We start from the raw sequence: 26641 nt of genomic DNA, 5'->3' as shown, positions 1-26641 counted from the left end.
GGAGAAGAATACTGTGAGTTGAAAAAAAAATAAAAAAAATATTTACTAACGACGAGCACTAGATTTACGTCATTCACTCAAGCGAACTCATCAGATTTTTGCCTCTGAAGAGTACCTCACCAGCATAAATTCATAGTCAACGGTGCGAATGTCATGTCACGGAAACAACGCTTTCGGTGGGAGGCACTCGACCATCCTCCCTACAGCCGGGACCTGGATCACAGTGATTTTCCATCTCTTGGGTCCTTAGAAGAAGCACCTGGGTAGTAAGCGGTTCTACACCGATACGGCGTTCAGTAAGCCATTATGACTTGGCTTTAGGGACTTCACGCAGTTTTCTTCTATGCCCACATCGATTGGCCTACCGTTGGAACAAGTGTTTGAACAGGCATTGTGACTATATTGAAAAGTAATGCGTACCAGTGCCCTATTACTGTGCATCAATATACCTACCAGTGAAATAAAGTGTTTCTATGAGAGCTCTTGTTACCTTACTTTCTTAAGCACCCTCGTATTTAATACCTTTTATATAAAATCTCAACAACTAGAAGAGCGTACGTAATTATTGAATCAATCGTGTCGAATAATTTCAAGATATGTAGTGAAATGTCAACAAAATAGTAATTTACATATTTCCATAAAAAGTGTGACAAGTAGGCCTATATCGGTGCCTTAATAATTCAAGTTAGTAAATATTATATACTTGGATTCTCAGAGGCCTAGTAGTTACCAGGCTAGACGCTAAATGATATATCACGAGTTCAAAATCAGCACAGGGAGATTTTGAAGGACGATAAAATCCTTAGCATGGCTTCAACTGGAATGGAAGTTAAGCCGAAGTATCCGTGTCGTAGATATACTGTAAGTTCCTAAAAGAGGGCTCCAAACAAAATCATTCGGCCATTTTTCTCTTACGTTGAATACTCTCTGCATTTGAAAGTGAAGTTAAAAAAACACTATCATCGCCCCCAACACTACGTCAATATTATAATTTACTCTCTGAGTTATCTTGAGCTTCTTATTTTATTTCGGATCCCTTTTATTGCCCTCTCATTCTCGCCAAATGACACAGACAAAACAAGTAAAAGTTAATAGAGTAACAACGGCATAACCACAAATTCATCTCGACTTCCTTTTCTTCGTCCCCCACTTCTTGTACCGTATCTAAAACGTGTTCAACATGATTATTAGGTAGTGACGTAGGAGGAGCGACGAACTAACGACCGAGCAGCTGATGAAATATAGAACTGCTGCGTATCAACTTCGAGCTTCAGATGACGAAACTCTTAAACGTAACAAGAAATTATACGAATAAGAAGAAAAAAACGAGACAACACATTTTTTTTTTCAATATTTAGATGAAGCAATTAGAAGTTTAGAATATTAATCAATTTTGCTTAAATGCCCATGAAACCTCGTTTCTTGTACAGTATTATATTTGATTCTAATATTACCTAGCTTTTAATGAAAGGATTGAAAGGAATGTGAAAAGATAATATTTCGTTTAGCGAGATTTTGACTGTTACTTACAAACAAATTACTCACTTAAAAATATCATTTAGACACTGCCTCTGTATTATAAAGCAGATGTTTACAACTGACTATGAGAGCCAGGTAGCTATTGTTCCAATAGAAAAGATTACATAGATATACTTTGCCGGTCCAACCTGTGGAGTAACGGCTAGCGCGTCTGGCCGCGAAACCAGGTGTCCCGGGTTCGATTCCCGGTTGGGGCAAGTTACCTGGTTGAGGTTTTTTCCAGGGTTTTCCGTCAACCCAATATGAGCAAATGCTGGGTAACTTTCGGTGTTGGACCCTGGACTCAATTCACCGGCATTATCATCTTCATCTCATTCAGACGCTAAATAACCTAGATGTTGATAAAGCGTCGTAAAATAACCTACTAAAATATATATATATATATATATATATATATATATATATATATATATATATATATATATATACTTTGCCTTCCTTTATAGCGAAAAACAAAAATCTGTCTATGATTTAACAGTTACATAGTGCCTTATGGTACTTGTGAAAATTAACTCGTGCCCTAGAATTGTCTATGATTTCTATTAGGCGTATAATTATGCCGATATAAAATTATTTTTGAAGGCAATTAAATAATATTTTCAACTCTATATTTGTAACGAATATGGTTACGTTCAGTGCACAAAGCAATTCGAATAGGTATTCTTCAAAGGTCCTGCCCTTTGAACTAGGAGTCAGTCAAAGAAATATGATGTCTGAACTCTTTCTTAGTCGAGGACTGAAAACTTCTGTCGTCGTTCCCGAAGAACAGAAAACAGCGATTCCATAAGAAAATGATAACAAAAAACTTTGGAAATTCTGAAATACTCTCAAAATCAAGAAAACTATATCTTCCAAGCCGAAATACAGGCAATATATATGGAAGTTAACTGGATACAACACCATATAATTTTAAGTAATGCGTACGAAATCAATGTCGACTCAGAGGCAGCTCTCAAAGTAATATCAACAAGTCAATCCGGCAACCCTGCTGTTATCCAGATCAGAAAGACTCCTCATCCCTTCTTACATACAACCAAACAACATTTCATTGGATCCGAGGACACACGGGACAGTATGGAAACTAACGGGAGGATTTTCTAGCAAAAATCGACACCACAAAACACAATATAATACAACAGACTTCCCTTATCGCTATGTAAACTAAAGATCTCCGATTATCACATAAATCTCTGGAATCGACTATATACGTCATACATCTTCTCCCAAACCCTTCCATACAACACTCTCCTTCCCATATATTCAATTCAGGAAACAAATATCCAAATAGTAATATAAGTGAAATAAGAACAATAGGCTAGCAGATATCTCTATGCACAAACAGACAAACGGCATGCTGGAAAAGACATTTTCGATACATCGTGACTCTATTTCTGTGAATGGTTATAAGTGTACCGGGGCTTAGTAAACAACGACGATGCCAGTCCAGTTACGGCACTGGCACCGAGCACATCACAGAGATGTTTGTCAAGTGCACGTTATATCAAAGCTGCAAGTTATTGGTCGAATTAAAAATGGCGTAAACTTTAAACGTGTCTCAATTAATTAGTAGATTATAATATTAGTGTTTCTATGCGGTTGATGATGTTGCTGTTTGCTGTACTAAAATTTCAACTGGAATAAATTACTCATACATGAAGTCGAAAAGGCGATTCCTGAATAAAGAAACCAGATGTAAAATTCATCAGTCAATATACTACAGCAGCCGCGGCGAAAATGCGACTCACGAGCACATTGTGGCTCGCAGTGCATTTCCCTTGCTTCCTACCTACAACCCCCACCCTCTCTCTCACTGGAGGCAAACTCCGTTCCATGTACCTATATTTGTCTCTGACCTTCGAGTGGCGTATCGTCGCAATGTCTCTTTCGAAACCACGTACCTCTACAAAAACGAAAGTTTCAAGTAGGATGGGAGGATGCATTTTTTTGCTGACAATATGATGAGAATATTAAATGTATGATTTGTTCACAAATATTACTAGGAAAACGGTTGTATAACATAAAACGGCATTATAAGTTACTACATGTTACTGATGAAACATTAAAAGGTTAAGTGTTGTTATTATTATTATTATTATTATTATTATTATTATTATTACTATTATTATTATCATCATCATCATCATCATCGCTGTACGTCGATCCTTTTTCAGCAGATGTACGAATAATGCGGTTAGATCTTCAATTTAAATTCACATATTTACAATGTGATGTTAAATGAAAGCTAGATGTAAGGACTTGACAAATGTTGAACTTTTCAAATCTTTGGCAAAAAATAAATATTTGAAGCTTCGTTCTTTCGCTTGCTCTGTTCAAGCCATGTTCGCTACAACTTACGTTTGTGAAAAATTATTTTCAACAATGAAAATAGTACAAATCAAATTTAGATCACGACTGACAGACAAATACCTTCGTGATCAACTACGACTGGCAGTAAGCGACATAATTCCTGATTTTGAAACTCTGCCGCAGAGACATTCTGAAGACAATTAATTTTAGGTTGTGATAATGTGTCCTATGTTTTTTTGTTCATTTCTTTCTTCGTTACACATACTAAACATTAGTTTGTAACCTTGTACTGTATATAATTTTATTTAAGTGCCTGATGTAAGGAAAATGAAAAACCGTTAATGTCAGACAGTTGCTTCAATTCCCCTTCGGGTGTCCGCCTCCCTCCATAGGTGCTATGCACGTTGCAGCTTACACAGTGGCTCGGCGCACGACAGCATTTTCGCCACCGCTGTACTACAGGTACGACTTTTATCATAACTGTTTGTAAATACTATTAATTTTTCTTTAAGAACGCAATAAAACTATAAGTTTGTGACGAACTTTTTTAATCCTAAAACCTAAAAATATTATAGCTCAGAAAAGAAAATAATATTTCATATAGTCTGTGAAGATGTAATTTGTGTTAGTATTAAAGCAAATGTTACTTTATATAACACTATGTAAGGTAAAGGAGGGTAAGTGTGCGCACCAAGTGTATTGTCTGTAGAGTCTATTGTATTATAGATTAAATATTTAAAAATTGTTTAATGAATGACAGTATTATACGGATTATAAATTCAGCAGATGGACTTCAGGAGAAGATAGTAAACAAATGAAATTTGATTTTTTAAAGGGGGCAAATGTACGCTCTTAGCCGCACAAACGGTAAGAGTAAGCATAAGAGTTTGGAGTGATTAAGTTATGAAAAAAAAACATTTGAATTCACGCCAAAACAATTTGTTTTATATGAGAAGGCTTTTGAGGCAGACAGAAATTTTCAGGCTTTTAATACACTTATATATGAGTTTTTTTACATTATTCTAGAGCACAATACCCACAACAGAAATATGAAATTTAGTAGGCCAAATAAATTTAACTACAACTGTAGGAACGAGAAATAAAAGACAATGGTTACAAAAATAAGGCTCAAGAACAATAATCGCATACAAATGCTCCAAATCTTTCGTACCTTAAACATAACTCGCGCACTTTTACTCGCTCAGTCTATGCACACTATTAGCCGACATCAAGTGAGTTTATCCTGCCAGAGTCCTTCATTACATCTAGCAGGGGGCACTTGACAACATACGATATATTAAATAACGCTAAATTCTATGACAGTGTGGGAAAATTTATGGCAAAAGTTCGACAGCTGAGGGTGGAACTGACTGAGGGGGAGGGAGCCGAGGAAATAAGAGGAAGAGTTATTTATTAGTGTTGTAATGAGTAGTATTAACACTGAGCGAAGGAGGTAATTAGGGCTTAATGTTCTTTTTGTATTTATTGTGTCTCTATTTGTTTTTTTTATTACGTGTGTATGTTTTTTATGTATTGCCTTTATATTTATTATTTGGATTATTTGTTGCAGTTTCAATAATGGATTGAATTGTTTATATATGTTTCATTGTGTGTGTGTTTTTTCTCTCCTTTCATATCTTACATTTATTTTATTTTTATTTATTATTATTTATTTATATTTTGTTTGTGAAATTTGGCATGAAGTTAGACTAGTTGTAATTGTGATAATTAATGATAACGGTAGTAATAATAATAACTGGTGTTTTACTATTTTATTAATAGTAGTATTATTTTTGTTTTCTTTGAAGTTTCAAACAGTGCATAGTTATAGCACGAATGGCCGTACGGGCTCGTGCGAAAGACCTTGTGTACATGAGTTTGTATAATTTATTATGTATCAATAAATGGACTTCATCCATCCATCCATCCATCCATCCATCCATCCATCCATCCATCCATCCATCCATCCATCCATCCATCCATCCATCCATCCATCCATCCATCCATCCATCCATCCATCCATCCATCCATCCATCCATCCATCCATCCATCCATCCATCCATCCATCCATCCATCCATCCATCCATCCATCCATCCATCCATCCATCCATCTATCTATCTATCTATCTATCTATCTATCTATCTATCTATCTATCTATCTATCTATCTATCTATCTATCTATCTATCTATCTATCTATCTATCTACCTACAAATAGGACTTCATTTTAATGTCAACATATTCCTTCTGACTGACTTATAACTGTGTAGAAAGCTCAAGTTTTCTTTTGAAAAAATTACATATGATTTCAAACAAAACGATTACACACTTTTCTAAACAGAGATTCTTCTGCGGCTCGACCAACGTATGTCTCAATCTTGCCAATAATCCATACTCAATGGAGTAATGCAAGCCAATTTTGCAGTAGGCATAACAACTATGAAAAATTCACGAGTGCACTCTTACCCGACCGCGCACACTTACCCCCCCGTTGCCTTACTTATTTGTGGTACTATCGTGATTATGGGTATTTTCCTAGTGCGCCTACTTCGCTCCGATCTTAGTGAACCAAAAGAGGTGGGCTCTTTCTTTGAATGGTTTTATACAGAACTGAAGTTGTACTGTCTACCGTATGCCGCAAATGAGCATTTTCGTGAAAATGTTGAAATCGATCATTTTTGTATCACAATACTTTCTCTTTATACTTCACATAATGTGATAGAAAGTTAAATATCATTATCTGCCATGTCTGCCTCTCTTCTTCTGCCTAAAATAACTCTCCTCCAACTTTGAAAAATGACGTGAGAAAAATATAAAGTTGGCTATCTTATCTGTTTCAAAAGTAGGCCTATTTATCATTTAAACGCGTTAGTCACTTCGATAACATCAGGGGAATTTATTTCTCTGCGAATGGAGATAAGGGCTGCATAAGTACGAATTACACCGTTGACTCATAGAGAGAAAACGAACATTTTACAGGGATTACTCATGAAAAAGTCTGCTGCTAGCGATAAGGTGACCACCTCGAATACTATGTAGCGAAACTTGCACTTGCCAGATACGTGACTTGTAAGTTGTATTATCACTGTCTTAAAGCTATTGTCGTTAAATTATTACCCAAACCTTTCTTGATATTCGTACTAACTGCTTGTGTACTTTGTGACCTTGTAGAGCGTAAGAGAAGGTTCGTTGGCCTTAACTCTGCCAGTATAAACAAATAAATATAAATAAATAAACAAATAAATAATAAATAAATACTTTAAATAAACTGATAAAAGACTTCAGGCGTAGAACAAATTTAAATATTTTCGCACCACTATCTGACAACACAAACTCGACTGACAATAATCTCTTACAGAACGAAAGCAAGTAGGAATGACTCACCGAAACTGTAATCATTTCGATTTCATGTATGTTGCTCATAAATCATAATGCTCCATAGGCGGTAGAGTTGCACTGCACCATTATGATGACTACTGTAAAAATATGCTCTAAAAATAAGACATAAGTTATGCACTAAAAATTATTGCTTAGCCGAATTTACTCTTGAGACGCTGTTTCGTTCTCACGAAATATAGTAGTTAGTTATGCAACTAGTGGAATATGAGCATCATTACTGATCGAATGTGTTTTGCAAGAACGAGGCGTAATCCGAGTTCTGTTATTACATAAGAGCGGTAATTATACTCATCCCACTAGTTCCATACAATATTTTACCTGCGTTTATTTAATAATGCGTTCATGATACGATGGTTGACTAGTGCCATATGTAAATGATTACATACATATGTTTATGTCCAGAACATAGTACGAAATGGAAATATACAAATTGGAAATTCTTCCTTTGAAAAGGTGGAACAATTTAAATATCTTGGAGCAACAATAACAAAATTAATACAAATGACACTCGAGAGAAACTTGAACACAGAATAAATATGGGAAATGCCTGCTATTATTCGGTTGAGAAGTTTTTGTCATCTAGTGTCCTTAAAAAAACAGAAAATTATAATTTATAAAACAGTTATAATCGATTGTTGTGTGTGGTTGTGAAACTTAGACTCTTCCTTTAAGAGAGAGCGACAGAGGTTAAGAGTGTTCGAGAAAAAGCTGCTTAGGAAATTATTTTGGGTTATGAGGGATGAACTTACAGGAGAATGGAGAAAGTTACACTACGCAGAATTGCACGCATTGTATTCTTCACCTAACATAATTAGGAACATTAAATCCAGACGTTTGAGTTGGGCAGGGCATGTAGCACGAATGGGTGGATCCAGAAATGCATGTAGTGTGTAAGTTGAGAGACCTGAGGGGAAATGACCTTTTGAGAGGCCGAGACGTATATGGGAGGGTAATATATAAACAGATTTGAGGGAAATGGAATATGATGCTAGGGACTGGATTAATCTTGCTCAGGATAGGGACCGATATGGCGGGCTAATGTGAGGGCAGCAATGAATCTCTGTGTTCTCTAAAAGTCATTTGTAAGCAAGTAAGTAAGGTACTATATAAAATTAGGCTATTGGTTATGGAATTAATGCTAAACCTTGTTTAACATAATGATTTTTTAAATTTCAAACGACAATTTCTTTTAGAGACTGGGCTGGGGCGGCGAGGTACTGCATTGCAAGTGGCGGCAAAATTCTTAGGGACGGCCATGTTTGTGATAATGACATTCCACTAATGAAAGAGTTTGATTGGAGCGTAAATCACTACGAATTTGTTAGGCGTTATCGTCTTAAAAACAATCCTTATGTACATCATGAAGTAGCCTACGTATGTACATGTTATCTGCAGATAGGCCTATCTGTTTTTCAAGAAATCTTCCATATCAGATTATCTTACAGGTTTAGTAAGCTGACTCATGAAGAAACTCTTCGTGCCCGTAGGACACACAAATTACATGGTAGCTTACCACACTACTGCACTCTGCAAGTCATTCCCCTCCCATCACGGATATATATCATGCAACACTCAGATTCTTGACAGTATCTTTAGAGATCTGCACAGATCAACATTACAGGTAAGCAAATGTCCAAATTTTCATTGTTTTATTTACTGTCTTCAGCAGAAATAATGTTTAATTATTAATATTATCGGTTATATTTCTTAAACTTCATTGTTTGTGTATTACGAACAATATGTATTCACATTAAAACTGAACTAAATATTTTAATACATGTACAGGACTGGTAAAAAAACCGGACCGACCCTTGTAGCTGATTTCAGAGCCTCGTTCACTCCAGAGCACGATAGACTGGTAACTAAGACTTTCGTGGTTCGAATCCTGCCTGGGAAGGAAACTTTTTTATGTTTCTTATTTAAATTTATTCCAAGTCTATCGTGCTCTGGAGTGAACAAAGCTCTGAAATCAGCTACAAGGGTCGGTCCGGTTTTTTTTGCCACTACTGTACACATAGTTCACTGAAACTTGCATTTTTATATATTTTATATTACTGTACATATATTTTTCTCAGAAAAAAATTGTCTTGCGAGTCTTACTTTTTTGAAAATGAGAATAGCCAATTTTTATTTAAATTTGCCCGATACGTACGCTGAACAATCGTTTGTTACTCTGTTGATATGTGTTGGGCGAATTGCCATGGCAGTGGCATTCACGTTCAGTCGAAATGTAAACAATTATACTACTATTAAAAATAATTAAATTTCACTAGAAATTTTGTTTAGTTGACCGATATGTAGGGTTGCCAACCGTCCCGATTTTTTCTGGAACAGTCCTCATTTCGACCATTGCGTCCCGCGTCCCGAAATAATTTGCTCATGAATCAAAATGTCTCAATTTCATGGTATATTAGACATTTACAGCTGATTTTCTTTCCTGTCAGATTGCTTGATTTAGTCTGAATTGGAAGATAATTCAGCACAGTTTCATACAGACATACTTACGAAATGGAGAAATGACTCTAGTACGCATGTTGAAGGCAGAAATTTAATTCTCGTTGATGTGTCAACATAGTGACCGCTGCAATGATCATAATACACAAGTTAGGACAGGTTTAATCACAGGATACTTAGTCTACTGAATCATCTATTTTCTGTGGTCATCTTATGCACTTTGACTTTAGTTTGGTGCCATTCAGTATTATGTCCACTTTGTTCCACTTGATGCGTCATGAATTGGTTTGTCCACACCTGTGGAGTAACGGTCAGCGCGTCTGGCCGCGAAACCAGGTGGCCCGGGTTCGAATCCCGGTCGACCTGGTTGAGGTTTTTCCGGGGTTTTCCCTCAACCCAATACGAGCAAATGCTGGGTAACTTTCGGTGCTGGACCCCGGACTCATTTCACCGGCATTATCACCATTTCATTCAGACGCTAAATAACCTAGATGTTGATACAGCGTCGTAAAATAACCCAATAAAATAAATCAATAAATGAATTGGTTTCGGCGGAAAAGTGGAAAAAAAGAAAGATTTATACGACTACATCTACGACAGATATAAATTAGATTAGATTAGATTAGATTAGATTAGATTAGATTAGATTAGATTAGATTAGATTAGATTAGATTAGATTAGAGTAGATTAGATTAGATTAAAGCGAGGGCAACAACAAAGACTTGTAAAATACCGCAGCCCCTCACGTGTGAAAAGATCTGATGGCTCTGGTCATAAATCACGTAAATGTCTCTGTATTTTATCGAGAAAGTGACTGTAATCTTTTGTGTAGGTAGGTTAGGTTAGTTCGGGTTAGTTCAGATTACGTTAAGTTAGGTTAGTTCATATTAGGTTAATAATTACTTCAGTGAGATGGTTCCTAGTTTTCATTTCTTTCATAAGGGATTTATACTGTTTTTCAACTTGTTTTGTGGTCAGTTTGGAAATTTTTTGTATTTTTTTTTTACATATGAAATGATATGGTGTTAAAATATGCATATACTGTTATAAGAATACTACTGTTCAATATGTGGATTGATAGGTGGAAATAATAAAATTAGTGCAATAAAATTGTCAGTAACGTTTGTGTCCCTAATTTTTACTCACGAAAGTTGGCAAGCCTACCGATATGTAAATTACTGTCTATATAATTTTGGCACGTTATATCGTTTAGACCCTATATGTCTTAAGCTCCACATGTTTTTGTGTTAGTCTATAAGCAATATATTTTCCACGTTAAAATTACCCCTAAATGTTTCAATAATAATTACTGTACAGTATATAAAGGTCGGTCACTGAGAGCTACAATTTTAAATCACTATAACTTTCTTTCAAAAACAAACGTAAACAAGAAGCAGAAAAATAATTTTTATTTAAATCTTTCATTATCGTTTAATTTATGTGGTTCTATTGTGATTTATCAATTAATAGTAGTAATTGTTTCATCTCAGCCAATTTCCATATTACAAAACCTGTCACATTTATATTAAAATTAGCACCACATATTTTAATATTCGGTTATTATGAACAAGGTCATTCGGAAGAGTTATATTTCTGAATTGATTTATCTTTCAATTCACATCATATATTCGAACAATATATGTGCAGTGTCTACACATAGTTGCTTTATCGTTAGCTTATCTGAGGTAATTGGGAGCAAGGATACCTCTGATAGCAAAAAACTCGGATAATACGGAACGTGCAGGAAAATTTTGGTTTTAGGTTAGAAATGACGTAATGGTTGCTACCGATGTAATGCAAATCTTTAATTAATTCAATTTGTCTCATAAAAATGGGAATTGTACGTAGGCTACAGTAATTAATAACGTAGTTTATAATAATCTCTTTTAAATCCAGTTAAACTTTCTACGCAAAAAAGTCCTGCATTGTTTGTTGTTTGAGCTTGTTACTTCTGTTACTCGCAGCTATGTTGCGCCACTGCAACTACATAATGTGTGCGTGACTGATCAGATACAACTGACAACCAAAGTGGATGTACAAGGTGGGTCAAAAATCGCTTTCCCCAAACACTTCCTTACATTTAATTACATTCAATTTACATCTGACTACACATTCATTTACAGATTTTGTTCAAAATGGAGGCCCTGTTTCTCGATTCGCAAATCACAACGTTTAGACTCTGATTTACAGATTGCAGAACGTAACTCACGATTTTCATCTATTTTCACGAATGACTATTGATTATCTGTCGTAACTGCTGCAGTTCCTGCGGTTTCTGAGCAAAAACATCATTTTTCAGGATACTCCACAGCGAAAAATCATATGGCGTCAGGTCGCATGATCTGGGTGGCCATTATGTTGTGCCACGATGGCCAATCCATTCATGGAATTGCTGGTTCAAAAAGTCCCTCACTCCTACACCAAAATGAGATGGTGCTCCATACTGTTGTCATATTAACTGCATATCCAGTGGCGGCTCGTGCCTTTCTTGGATGGGTGTTCACAAAAAAAATGGTAAAGAACACACTGATATATTCTCGTATAGCTGAGTCACACGTCAGAGATAAACGAGTTCTAATATGCATGTACCAAATCTAAGCATATAAACCAAAACTAAAACCGTTAAACAAGAGTAGATTAAAATTAATTCATAGGACTCACCTTCACTGCTGTTGTTGAAGATCTAGATTCATTTGTAGAGAAACTCCATGCGCCTAGTTTTGAGAGATGCAAACTTATCAATAACTCTAATGTTGTAACCCAGTTTTTTTTCCACTGCCAACCTAGCCAATGTACTTAATCGGTCTTCTGTCATTGTGTTACGGAGGAATATTTTAATCCTCTTTTAACTTAACACCCTCACAATTTTACACACGACCGTCTCCAAACTTCAAGTGTTACTGTTTCAACTTTCAATACGCACCAATGAGCTTGTATTTTCCTTACTTTACTGAACAAAAGACAACAGAATCAGCCCCCGTGCGCATCGGTATTTTGAAAAGAAAGAGTAAAGAGAGAAAACGAGGAAAGAGTGAGAAAGGAACAGGATGTCAGACCCAAGAGAGATGGAGCATCTCTGTTTCACTGTCATTAGCACGTTAAGACCTGTGCTAGCAGAGCTATTGTAACCATTGTAACAAACCAGAAAATATTCTCACCTCAGGCTATTCCATCCTGCTAGAGCAAAATTGTGCGAGCTGCTATCAACCTGTCCAATGGAGATTTAAAGACACACGACACACGAACGAGAAATTCTCTCGAGACGAAGTATGTAGGAACGTCATTACACATTGGAAAGTAATAGATGTAATAATATTAATACAGTAATACGTACGATTATTGTTCGTTTTTAAAGTGTTCCGCTGTGCATATCGGCAAAACGAGGGCTGTTTTCAAGACATGACATCGGAAAAACAGTTGAAGCACGAACATGGTTGTCAACCCAACACTTATTACACCAGTTATTCGTTTATTAAAGTTATGACATCTGTATATGTGAACAAGTATGAAATCTAAGAATGAATATTGGGGAAAGCCACTTTTGAGCCATCTTGTATAATGGTGAGGCTGTGCGCAGATATCGTTCTCTCCCTCTCGCACGAATGACGTCACGTTGGGACTAATATCCAGTCTTGCCTTCAGTGACATAACGTAAAGTAAAGGCTCATTCACAATGAAAATTAAACATAACGTAAGCGTTAAATTAAGAATATAAACGTTACGGTAAAATTAATAAGTCATACCATCATTCACGATGGGAACATAAACATAACAGCAAACATACTTGGTAACCATGGAAACATAACATAACGACGCCATTTCCTCATATTCTGTCGTATACTTCAGCGCTCCACGATTGTGTTCTGTTTGCAAATCACGTAAGCATAAGCATGAAAGTTTGGAGTTTGCAAATTTTCATGTTAACGTCTTACGGTAATGTTTATGTCAATGCTTATGTGAATCATTGTGAATGATCCCATTTGGTAGCCTGGGCGCAAACTTCTGTGTTTATGTTACGGTTATGTTTAATTTTCATTGTGAATGGAACCTTAAAGCATTAACTTTGAGAAGACTCTGATCGTAATAATACAGATCGAAGGCATCGTTGATAAAAATAAATATTTTCACGGGATATTATAATCACGAACAACGGTAATATGCTGACGATACATCAGTACTGAAGACGAAAATGAATTGATGGGTGCCGAAATTTTGTCCCGCAGAAGTTCTTTTACATGCCAGTAAATCTACTTAAGCACACTTAAATGCCATCAACCGAACCCGCAACCTCGGGCACAGAAGGCCAGCACTCTACCGACTGTGCCACCTAGGCCGACGAAACGGGTCAACAAGTGGCACAATTCAATAAAAACTATCCCTGTACAAGAAATTACTAGTGTTCCAAATCATAAGCTCAGAAATTATATTATTCACGCGAATTTGGTGCCAATTTGAGAATGCATTCTTCCCTACAAAATACACCCATATTTGAAAATATTACAAACAAATTTCTATTTAATTCCAACCATTACACAATACCATTCTCATGGAGACAGAAAAAATATTTAATTTTTTGTCTTCCACCATATTGATAATGTCAAAACAAGCGCTTATACAAATTTCGGCCACTGGAGCGCAATTAAGAGGTCCGTCCAAAACAAGTTTACCTGGGGCCGTTCACAGAAACAAAACAAAATTTCATGAAACTGAGACATTTGTTAGACCGTGGAATCAACTCTTGTATCCCTGTGTCATAGAAGTCTGCCGCCTCGAATCGGAACCATTGTGACAACTGTCTGCACCTCTTTGTTGATCCCACGATACGACAAATGTCTCGTCTCCAGTGGGGGATATATTCAAAAATAGTTCAACAATTGCTGTACCTGTACCAATAAAACTCTCCATGAAACTGTTTTCTTTCTGTAAAAGACCCCAGGTAAACTTACTTTCTGGACGGCCTTCGTAATTGCGCTCGAGTGGGCAAAATTTGCATAAGTACTTGCTTTTTTATTATTAACATGGTGGAAGAAAAAATAACTTTTTTATCTGTCCCCATGAGAATGTTTGCTTGTAAGATGTGCACCAATTCGATATTTAACTTTCCTTCAATAGAACGCTGGACGGAGATTTGTTAGGACTATTAGAGAGAAAATGTGTTAATTTATTGAGTCACAATAATAGTTAACTTTTTAAATTCATATTGAACTGAACTGAAAATATTTTAATGTAGAATTAATTAAATTTCACATGATATGAAAATAATGTATGTTTTATTACGTTTCAGAAGGCGTTAGAGAAACGATCCAAAAATGGCGATTATATTTGAATCGCTTCTGCTCGAGGCTGGGGTCCTAGCAGCTTGCACACTAACTGCACTCTACTTTTACTTCAAGAACTCTTGGACGTACTGGAAGAAACGAAATGTGCCTTACGTAGAACCGACGTTTCCTTTTGGAAACTTTCGCGATGTTATGTTAATACGGAAATCAATGGGAGAAGTTTGCAAAAACCTGTACGACCAACTAGACGGAGAGAAATATGGAGGCACATACCTGTTTACAAAGTCAGGATTCCTTTTCCGCGATCCTGAAATCATTAAGAACGTTTTAGTGAAAGATTTCTCCAACTTTCATGACAGAGGTTTCTACATGAATGAAGAGTGGGAACCATTGTCGGGTCATTTGTTCCTTTTGCCTGGGAATAAATGGAGGAAACTTCGTGCTAAATTGACACCGACATTCACATCTGGAAAGATGAAGATGATGTTTCATACTTTGGTCGACTGCGGACAGGAGCTTGGGGAATGTCTAACGGAAACAGCTAAAAGTGAAGAAGTTATTGAAATAAAAGACGTCGTGGCTAGATTTTCTACAGACGTAATATCTTCATGCGCTTTTGGCATACAGTGCAACTGTCTCAAGAACCCAGATGCGGAATTTCGACAATGGGGACGAAAAGTATTTGAACCATCAATTAGAGGCGCTATATCCGGTCTTCTGTCTGCGTTGACACCTAAATTATTTGCCGTACTTAAATTGCAGCAACTGGACAAAAATGTGTCAAAATACTTCCGTAAAATGGTACAAGATACAATCAGCTATCGTGAAGAAAATGACGTTAAAAGAAATGACTTCATGCAGCTACTGATTCAACTCAAGAACAAGGGAGTAGTCGACGCCGACTATACAGATGATCACCAGAACGAGCATACGATCACGGAAGAGAAATCAGACGATACCAGTAAGTGTTCCCCTCGGAATTATTTTTTTCTTAACTCTCTTCTCGTTTCCTCTCTACCTCTCCCTCCCCTTTTGTCTTCTTTGTTACCTTCGTTTTCAATCATCTTTTCGGTGTACAATTCAGGTAGAATTCGAGCTTTTCTCAAACTGTTTGAAAACATACAACGCATTGAAAATGACTAATAAATTATAGCGTAAGAATCATTGAATTTTTATTTACTTGGTTATTTAACGATGCTGTATCAACTACAAGGTTATTTAGCGTCGATGGAGAGATGATATTTGACGAGATGAGGCCAAACAAGAACACTTCATTTTTGCTTTAATGACTATTGGGATTTCTGCGGACTGGTATATGATATGATATGATATGATATGATATGATATGATATGATATGATATGATATGATATGATATGATATGATATGATATGATATATGATATGATATGATATGATATGACATGATATATGATATGATATGATATATATGATATGATATGATATGATATGATATGATATGATATGATATGATATGATATGATATGATATGATATGATATGATATGATATATGATATATGATATGATATTATATGATATATGATATGATATGATATATGAAGAGTCCACTGCAAGAATGATAGATGTCACTTTCTTGTCGAAAATGAACCAAGACTGTCAATGCATAGCTTAAGACATATAGAATGTACATAGAGAGTTATGTGGCATTAACACTGATAGTCATTGTCCAGTAATGATCGGAAAATCACAGTTACGCTTTGAGCGCTAAGCATTTCAAACTTTCAATTGCTTCTCCTGTAAAATGTATTCCAAATGACATCCATCATTCTTGCAGTGGACTCTTCAGATATGATATGATATGATATGATATATGATATGATATGATATGATATGATATATGATATGATATGATATGATATATGATTGTATATTTCATGTCATTATTTACATCCATATAATGTGGACCTCACAATTTTGTGTCCGGTGCCACTATTACATTCATTACAGATATACCTTTTGTAGACGCTCTTATTATTTAGATTCACACCTCTTACTTAGATTCCCTCATTACTGTAGCCTCCTCTTTAACTTACACTCTTTCACTATTTACTATAATCTCTTACTTCTGTCCCCATCTGAACCGATTTGTATTTCTACTTTTAAAACCTAATGACTTAATTTAGATACTTCAAAATTGACACTTTTACAACTCCTTTCCTGAATTCCAGTTCACTTATTAAGTGTTGATTTGTGTTTTTCTTACTCTAGATTAAAATTGCAAGTTTCTTGTTTATGTTCGTTAATTAGTTAGGATATCATTAATTATGATACTTAATCACTTATGTAAAGTTTGTGTGACTGCAATCTATGTATATTTTTATGTGGCTTTACTTTGTTTATAGCATGATTTTTATTTTTATTTCTATTATTATATTTGTATTTCTGGTGGTGTGGAAGAGAAGGCCTGATGGCCTTAACTACACCAGAATAAATAAATAAAATAAATAAATAAATAATCCCATTTGAAGGCTCACGGCTTTCTTTCAGAATTATCTATGAACTCCGTGGCAGCCCAGGCTTTTGTGTTCTTCGTCGCAGGCTTCGAGACTTCTTCCACCACAATGACATTCTGTCTGTATGAGCTGTCTCTCAATCCCGACATCCAGGATCGTGTGAGGAGGGAAATTGATGAAATTCTGAAGAAACATGATGGAAAGCTCACATACGAAGCTGTTCAAGAGATGGAATATCTGGACAAAGTAGTTTCAGGTAAGTTCACGATTTGTTAGAATGTTGCAACTGCCGACATTATCAACAAATAACTCAATCAGTAAATTTGGATGAAGATTTTCATGGACTTGGTATCAGGCTCATAGTCCTGAACTCGTTACAATAATTACGTATATTAATGTAACAATATATTATCTATACTAATGTCACAAGAGGTCTGAGATTTGCCGATAAATCCACGAGCGAAGCGAGTGAATTTATTTGGGAAATCTCAGACCTCGAGTGACATTAGTAGGGCTATTTCGTGAATAAAATAAAGATGTGAATAATAGGCCCATAATCCCTAAAATTCGCTCATAAAATGTTAATAATTGTATATTTATGAATAGTGAACCTATTCAGACATTGTGAAGTCAAAATAGATGAATAACGATTACTGCAATAAAGAAACTGAATGTTATTTAGTAATGTCAATTGAGAAAAGCGAAATACAGGTTTAAAAATTTAATTACATGTACTGCGCTTTTCTCTTGTTATTATAACAAAAATACATTTTCATTACCTGCTGAAATCCTAATTTAATTTAAACATTTTGTAGTATAATTACAAATAACCTGATTAATACATTAATTAAATGAACAATTGCTATGAAGGAGTGTCATTTTCTTTAGATACAATGGACATGGAATTAGAAGATGAAGAAGTAGATATGGAAGTAGGGTTTCGCACTTTATTTAGTACAATGGATTCATGCTCATCGATTTACATGGAAACAGTTGGCGACACTGACTAAACAAAAGAACAATCATGCGATAAATTGATAGTGATAAATCGAGCTGCAGAAATTATCGCGATGTATGACTGTGATTGATTGAAATTAAAAATTTCATTACACTTCATTGGCCGAAAATGGAATGACGTCATAAACGAAATGGTCATCGTCAATACATTATCGATTTATTCAAACTAAAAATTTTACAGCTGCGTTTTAAACGCATATAATATGATTGGGACCCTTCGTTTCTTCATCATCCACTATTATTATTTACCCATTATTATTCTGGCTTTGATAATATTTTTACTCAAATTTTACATTACATTATAATTGTTAGGTATAACTACCACAACAATAATTTTTTTTTCCTTTTATATTAGTTTGGTTGAAACCTAACTTAAATATGTTCTGATTGAGGTTCTGACAGTGGCGTAGCGTCAATGTAAGCTAAAAAGCTCAGCTTCCCCAGTTAATAATAATTTCATAATAAACCTGCTGTTTATGAACAAAATTATTTATTAATTTTAATGGAGTTTAAATATTATGATGCGGCAGCTCAGGATGATTAGTGATGCAGCAGTAAACAAGAAGCCTGCACACACCAGCTTCCAAGCAGACAGGTTTCTTTCACTCATTCTTCTGTGTAACACACTCCCAGATTTTCCATCCCTTTCTACCTAACTACCCTGGTCGCAAGGCACGGAAGAAGCTAGCTTTTACATTGAAAGTTTCCGAGTTATCCCTTTCGTGAGTTGTGTTCAGTTGAAGTGTTAGTGTGCATTGCGGCTGATATAATAAATAATGAGTGAAATAACAGTTCCTGACACAATTTACTTGAATTTTTAGGACAATTCTGTTATCAAGACTGACTTACGAACAAAAGTGCGATTTAAAAAACAAATGACCGTGTCTATTTGTTAGAAGAGATATGTGTAAACCATGAAATCATATTTTACTACGTACCATTTGAGGTCATGCTTTATTGGTGTTACTTACGAGGTTCCAACCAATCTTCGGATTGCTGACTTGACATTGACTACTATTTATTTTAAGACTATATTTTTGTAATACGTTTTCTCATATGTACATGAAAGACAACTTGAGTTAGCTTCCCCTGCTCAAAATTTCATGCTACGCCACTGCTGACTGATATGTACATCTATTATCTCACTTGACGATATGTATCAGAGGAAGAACAATTGCTTATATGGATCTGAAGTCTGACTAGTGTAATATGTAGCTATTCGGCGATGTATGCAATAGAGGGGGAAAGAACCAGGTCATCCTACCCCATTATCTCCTGGTCTAGTTGCCTCGTAAGTGCTGCCTTCTTGGTATCACTTGTGAGGTTCAGACATGTCTTAGGACAGTTGACTAAATAACAAAGTCCACACCTATGGAGTAACGGTTAGCACGTCTAGCCGCGAAACCAGGTTGCCCGGGTTCGATTCGCGGTCGGGGCAAGTTACCTGGTTGAGGTTTTTTCCGGGGTTTTCCCTCAATCCAATATGAGCAAATGCTGGATAACTTTCGGTGCTGGACCCGGACTCATGTCATCGGCATTATCACCTTCATCTCATTCAGATGCTAAATAACCTGAGCTGTTGATAAAGCGTCGTAAAATAACCTACTAAAAAAACAATTAGAACATAATATCTTACATAATGTATTAGAAAATGCATCTCTATTTTAACTATCAGCTATTCAATGTTGTAGTAAAATTTGTGGCATGTGTTTGATCTTATAATGAAGATTTGATGCTGCAATACGGTACATTATATTTGCAGCCAATGAATTAGCATTTTAATTGAAAACATAAATACTGAAACGCTTAAAAGCTTACATGTTTATTAGACTAAATGATCTACCACTGACGCAAGGGTTGTTCTTTTAGTTCAAGAATTGGTAAAGTGACTTTGTAATTTGGCAATAATAGTCATTAATTAGGTATTCCGTAAGAAAACACGAATATAAATTCTAATATTAAATACTGAGGTGATTTAGCTGTCATCAGTTTAATGTTTGTGAACTTAATGTGCCGGTAACCGCAAAATGTTTAGAACATAATTTATATTATTAAAGTGTTGTCTGTTTCACGGATTAATACGAGTATATTAATTTAAACTTTATGTAATATTCCAGAAACTCTTCGCAAGTATCCACCACTTCCTATCCTGAACCGAGAATGCACCAAAACCTACCACATTCCTGGTACGGATGTTGTGCTGAATAAGGGAGATCCCACGGTCATCCCTGTGCTGGGACTTCACCATGATCCCAAGTACTATCCCAACCCGGAGAGGTTCGATCCCGAACGATTCAGCGAGGAGGAAAAAGCAAAGAGGCATCACTACGTATACCTACCTTTCGGAGAGGGACCCAGGATATGCATAGGTGAGTTCACTAGAATTGCAAGAATGAATAGTAAAAAATAAGCATACCGGTACTATAACTTCGTAAATTCTAATATAATAGAAAGACTGACATTTTAATAGAGAGATAATTATGTGCTAAAATTTTTAATTATTTATTTTATATGTGGTAAAAATATAAAATTATTTGCCAAAGCGTTAAAAATTACACAACATTTTATTCAAGTACTTCTTCTTTCACAAAACAAAGGTAACTGGCAGTATTCGCCAATAACAAAGCATTACTTGCTGGTAATTTCATTAGATCTGCAGTGTATAATAAATATCGGCCCCAAAATTTCGAATTTCAATGCACGACGGTTGTTCCTGAACAATTGATTACACTGTGAAAAGGTACATTCTATGTCACAGAACGACAGCCATGCATATTTAAAGAAGGAAAGTCACAAACACACGTGTCATCAAAATGTTTGGCTAGTATGTTAGGGCATTTATTTGTGTATCCCAGCGTGTTACTGCTGGTAGAGGAGTAAGAGTAACTTCGGGATATTCCTCTTTAAAGACATCAATCCTTGAAGGCGCTCAAGGCCACTCACTGACGTTTCGGTAGAATATCAACTCGGTAAGTGCTCTGCATGCCGAGCAAATGTCGCAGCCATTTATTTGAATTGACAGCCTCATACGGCGCAGTATCGATACAACATGTTTTCGGCATGCAGTCTTGCTGCACATTTCTCATTCGGCAAGCAACATTTACCAAGTGAAGTTGTGAATATTTCTGTTTCCAATCAAAAACATATTACCATTATGTCAGTAGAAATACAGTTAGTTTTTCAATAGAGAAATATCCATGTCTTTACAAATTCAAATTGGTGGAATATTCACGAAAAGATATAAAAGAAAAAGTGTGGGGACAGTTGTTAAAAAATTAGGAATCTCTGGTAACATTTTTTACTTACTTACTTACTTACAAATGGCTTTTAAGGAACCCGAAGGTTCATTGCCGCCCTCACATAAGCCCGCCATTGGTCCCTATCCTGAGCAAGATTAATCGACTCTCTATCATCATATCCCACCTCCCTCAAATCCATTTTAATATTATCCTCCCATCTACGTCTCGGCCTCCCCAAAAGTCTTTTTCCCTCCGGTCTCCCAACTAACACTCTATATGCATTTCTGGATTCACCCATACGCACTACACGACCTGCCCATCTCAAACGTCTGGATTTAATGTTCATAATTATGTCAGGTGAAGAATACAATGCGTGTAGTTCTGCGTTATATAACTTCCTCCATTCTCCTGTAACTTCATCCCTCTTAGACGCAAACATTTTCCTAAGAACCTTATTCTCAAACACTCTTCATCTCTGTTTCTCTTTCAAAGAGAGAGTCCAAGTTTCACAACCATAAAGAACAACCGCTAATATAATTATTTTATAAATTCTAACTTTCAGATTTTTGACAGCAGACTGGATGATAAAAGCTCAACCGATTAATAACAGGCATTTCCCATATTTATTCTCCGTTTAATTTCCTCCCGACTGTCATTTATATTTGTTACTGTTGCTCCATGATATTTGAATTTTTCCACCTCTTCGAAGGATAAATCTCCAATTTTTATGTTTCCATTTCGTACAATATTCTGGTCATGAGACATATAATATACTTTGTCTTTTCGGGATTTACTTCCAAACCCATTTTTTTTTTTTTTTTTTTTTTTTTTTTGCTTCAAGTAAAATTTCCGTGTTTTCCCTAATCGTTTGTAGATTATCTCCTAACATATTCATGTCATCCGCATAGACAAGAAGCTGATGTAACCCGTTCAATTCCAAACCTTCTCTGTTATCCTGAACTTTCCTAATGGCATATTCTAGAGGAAAGTTAAAAAGTAAAGGTGATAGTGCATCTCCTTGCTTTAGTCCGCAGTGAATTGGAAAAGCATCAGATAAAAACTGGCCTATACGGACTCTGCTGTATGTTTCACTGAGACACATTTTAATTAAGCGAACTAGCTTCTTGGGAATACCAAATTCAATAAGGATATTATACAAAACTTCTCTCTTAACCGAGTCATATGACTTTTTGAAATCTATGAATAACTGATGTACTTTACCCTTATACTCCCGTTTTTTCTCCAATATCTATCGAATACAAAAAATCTGATCAATAGTCGATCTATTACGTCCAAAACCGCACTAATGATCCCCAATAATGTCATCTACGTACGGAATTAATCCTCTTAAAAGAATATTGGACAAAATTTTGTACGACGTCAAGAAAAGTGATATTACTCGAAAGTTATCACAGTCTTGTCCCCCTTCTTAAAAATTATGGACTCCTTGCATTGTTCTGGTACAATTTCCTTTTCCCAAATAGCAAGTACAAGTTTATAAATTTCGCTAGATAATGCGCTTCCACCCTCTTGTATTAATTCTGCTGGAATTTGATCAATACCTGGAGTCTTGTACTTTTTCAGATTTTCTATCGCAATTTCGACTTCTGAAAGTGTGGGTTCGTGTATAAATGGCTCAGCAGTTCGTATTTGAATCTCGTCTCGATAATTTCTAATGACATTTTTTACTAATTCAATAAAATATTAATGAATCAATCTAGTGTCAATTCTCGTGCTGCTACAAACAATCTATTATACATACTGTACATAAGTGTTCTGTTCATGGACAGATCTTTCACTGCAAACCCAGCATTCTCAATCTTTCCTATTATCTGCCTTTCTCTTAGTCTCCGCATATGATCCACATATCTTGATGTCGTCTATCATTTGATATATTCTTCTGCTCCGAACGATTCACCCGTTCACCATTCCTTCCAGTGCGTCCTTCAGTAGGCAGTTTCTTCTCAGTCAGTGATTCAACCAATTCCTTTTCCTCTTCCTGATCAGTGTCAGCATTATTCTTTCTTCACCCACTCTTTCCAACACAGCTTCATTTCTCATTCTGTCTGTCCATTTCTCAGTTCCATTCTTCCCCATATCCACGTTTCAAATCCTTCTATTCACTTCTCTTTATTATGTCCTAATGTCTATGTTTCTTCCCCATTTAATTCCATACTCCTTACAACGTTCCTTAGTTCTTTTTTTCAGAGCTCCGCAAAAGATGCTCTTTTTCCTATTAAAAGCTTCCATCGCTATCTTTCTTTTGACTGCGTGCTTATAGTATACCCCAAGTATTTGAAGTTGTCCACTTGCTCTACTGGCTCATTTAGAATTCGAAAGTTTACCTTGTTTATTTTTTTTTTCCTATGACCATGGTCTTCATCTTATTTGCATTTATCTTCATCCCAAACTGCTCACAGCTGTCATTTAGCTTCAGTGTAGCATATGTTAGGATATTATTATTATTATTATTATTATTATTATTATTATTATTATTATTGCCATGTTTAGTTGAAACTTCTTGTACTGTACTGTACATACTTAATTTTCAACATGAAATTTATCTATCTTTTTCAGGATTGCGGTTTGGATTAATGCAGACAAAAGTCGGCTTGATTTCTCTTCTGTACAGATATCAATTTAATGCCAGCAAGGAAACTCCAGTACCTTTGGTAATGGACGTGAAGTCTTTCATATTGTCACCTGTTGGTGGCATGCATTTGCAGATTAAGAAGAGGAATTAAGTAATCAATTTGTTCCTAATTTATTCTGGATGCTGTGTTGTGTCCGTTTTCATCGTAAGTGACATTCACTGAACCTTGCTTACGTACCGTATGTTTTCGTTGTGTAGATATAGTAATGTATTCTGTAAGCTTATAAGTTTACATTACGTATAGACTATGTATATTTATATTACTGCACTTGTTAATAAAGGCCTAATAATTGTGTTTTAAGGTAGACCTATAAAATTGTTGACGAAAATATAGCACGTCATGATTAAAATCACTTTCATATCCCACAATATAGCTGGCGCCAGCGTTTTTGGCGTGTGTCCTGGAATATAGTTCCCAGTTTGTGAGCATGTTGCTAGTGCAGCTGAGAATGGTACCACTTCCTATACACGTCACATCAGCATTTCCCAAACACAATTGTCAGACTGACTACGGTAAAGGAAGACGCTAGCACTTCACGTTCCCATTACTTACGTCACACGCCTAAAACGGTGACGCGGACTGTACCTGATCAGTTTTACCGCTATTCCATAAACCAAGTGAATTAATATTCATTCATTCCTTCATAGTTTTCTATTAAGCAGTAATTCAAAGTAATTTCTGCAATGGGTTTAGTTTCATAGTGCATATCCCATGAAGATTAAAGCTTCATGTAGGAATGCGTAAGGCTTTTCGCTTTTAGACCATCCTTAGATTTTAGTTAAATTTAGTTAAAGAATTCTTTCTCTCGAGAAAAATATACGTAAGAATGTTTTCATTTTTATTATTTTTTACTAGTTTCTTAAAATGTTCATATCTACATTCTGTTCATAAAAATATATCAAATGAAAATGACTATGGTGGTTTGGAAAATTAAATATTTTAAGTTGTATTATGGAGAGATGGAAAATGATATTGAGGAAAAATGTATGAATTTTCTGCACGTGGTGAAAATAAAGTGTAATTGACTAAGGGAATTTTCAGAGTACAATGTAAGCAGATTAGGACTAAATTGACTACGGCAAGAAATCTGTTTAATGCATATGAATTTAGGACCAATATATTAAAATTATAAATGAGCGTAGTAATGAGATAGCGAGACACGTAATTTAAGTAGATGGAAGACGCATTCACAATAGAAATTAAACATACTGTACCTAAACGCAACATAAACACAGAAGTTTGCTGTCAGGTTACCAAAATATGGAATCATTCACAATGATTCACATAAACACTGACATTAACATTACGTTAAAACGAAAGTTAAACTCCAAACTTTCATGTTTATGCTTAGTGATTTGGAAACAATAAAGAATCGTAGAGCGCTGAAGCATGCAACAGAATATGAAAAATGACGTCGTTGTTATGTTTCCATGGTTATCAAGTATCTTTGCGGTTATGATTATGTTCCCATCGTGACTTTTTTATTTTACGACTAGCCGTACCCGTGCGCTCCGCTGCACCTGTTAGAAATACATATAAAGTAATTACATAATTAAAATAGGACGTTTGATCCAGGGAACATTCGTGTTTGATAGAAGGATAAATCGTTTAATATGTTACTTAATTTAAATTGTATTTAAATAATTAAATTTCGGTCATTTTGGTCCAGAGAGCAATCATTTGGTGCAATGACAATTCCTTTAACATGTTTCTTAATTGTTATTACATGCAACCATAGTTTAATGAAGATTGACATATCATTTAGTTTTAATGTGTATACTTTTATATTACTTACTATATGTTTCAGAAGTTACTGTAATAACATTGTAGAATTATGTCCATCTAGAGAAACTACACTTTCCAATGGTGAAATAATAATTAAACAATTAATTAGCTTCCGATATTACTTCATACACACACAGAAACATTCTCTTAGGCTATGTTTAATAGCTTTCGATTGTTGTTGTCCAAGGCCCCTTATAGACGAAGTCATTTGTTTTTATTTCAGTAGGCCTACAGCGCCTTAGATGGCGTTGTTATTGCAATTTTAAAACTAATTTATCTCATTAAATATCAGTCCTATCAAAATTTTGTATAGAATGAAACTTATCGGAAATTATTTTCAAAGAAGGTTTTGTTATGTAATATTTTTTCATGAAAATCAATAATAAGCGAGATATTTCGATTTATTTAATTCAGGCCCCCTTATAACCCCCCTTTTAAATAAAGTATTTTGAATGCCATATAGCCTAAAATCTAA

At 35.4% G+C, this 26641-nt stretch overlaps 1 protein-coding gene across 2 annotated transcripts; it reads left to right on the top strand.

The window, feature by feature from the left end:
* Positions 1-8710: 8710 nt before the first annotated feature.
* Positions 8711-24685, top strand: LOC138692789 (probable cytochrome P450 6a14). Of its 2 annotated transcripts, none has more exons than XM_069815998.1 (5): positions 8711-8865; positions 14983-15938; positions 17506-17727; positions 20606-20857; positions 24305-24685. In XM_069815998.1, the coding sequence occupies exons 2-5, from the start codon at positions 15008-15010 to the stop codon at positions 24469-24471; spliced, it is 1572 nt and encodes a 523-aa protein (XP_069672099.1). In that variant the 5' UTR covers positions 8711-8865; positions 14983-15007; the 3' UTR covers positions 24472-24685. The 2 variants fall into 2 exon arrangements, with proteins under 2 accessions (XP_069672099.1, XP_069672100.1); XM_069815999.1 differs by having other exon boundaries at positions 8720-8865; positions 14986-15938.
* Positions 24686-26641: the final 1956 nt, after the last annotated feature.

Source organism: Periplaneta americana, chromosome 17 (genome assembly GCF_040183065.1).
Source record: "Periplaneta americana isolate PAMFEO1 chromosome 17, P.americana_PAMFEO1_priV1, whole genome shotgun sequence".
In the NCBI taxonomy this organism is placed as follows: Eukaryota; Metazoa; Arthropoda; class Insecta; order Blattodea; family Blattidae; genus Periplaneta; species Periplaneta americana.
Note: the sequence above shows the minus strand (reverse complement) of the source record. Positions and strands in the feature narration are given on the sequence as shown.

Coding starts and splice junctions, on each gene's coding strand:
- LOC138692789 (XM_069815998.1), top strand. CDS start 15,008: ATGGCGATTATATTTGAATCGCTTCTGCTCGAGGCTGGGGTCCTAGCA. Junction 17,728..20,605: donor TCTGGACAAAGTAGTTTCAG/GTAAGTTCACGA, acceptor GTAATATTCCAG/AAACTCTTCGCAAGTATCCA. Junction 20,858..24,304: donor GGGACCCAGGATATGCATAG/GTGAGTTCACTA, acceptor TATCTTTTTCAG/GATTGCGGTTTGGATTAATG.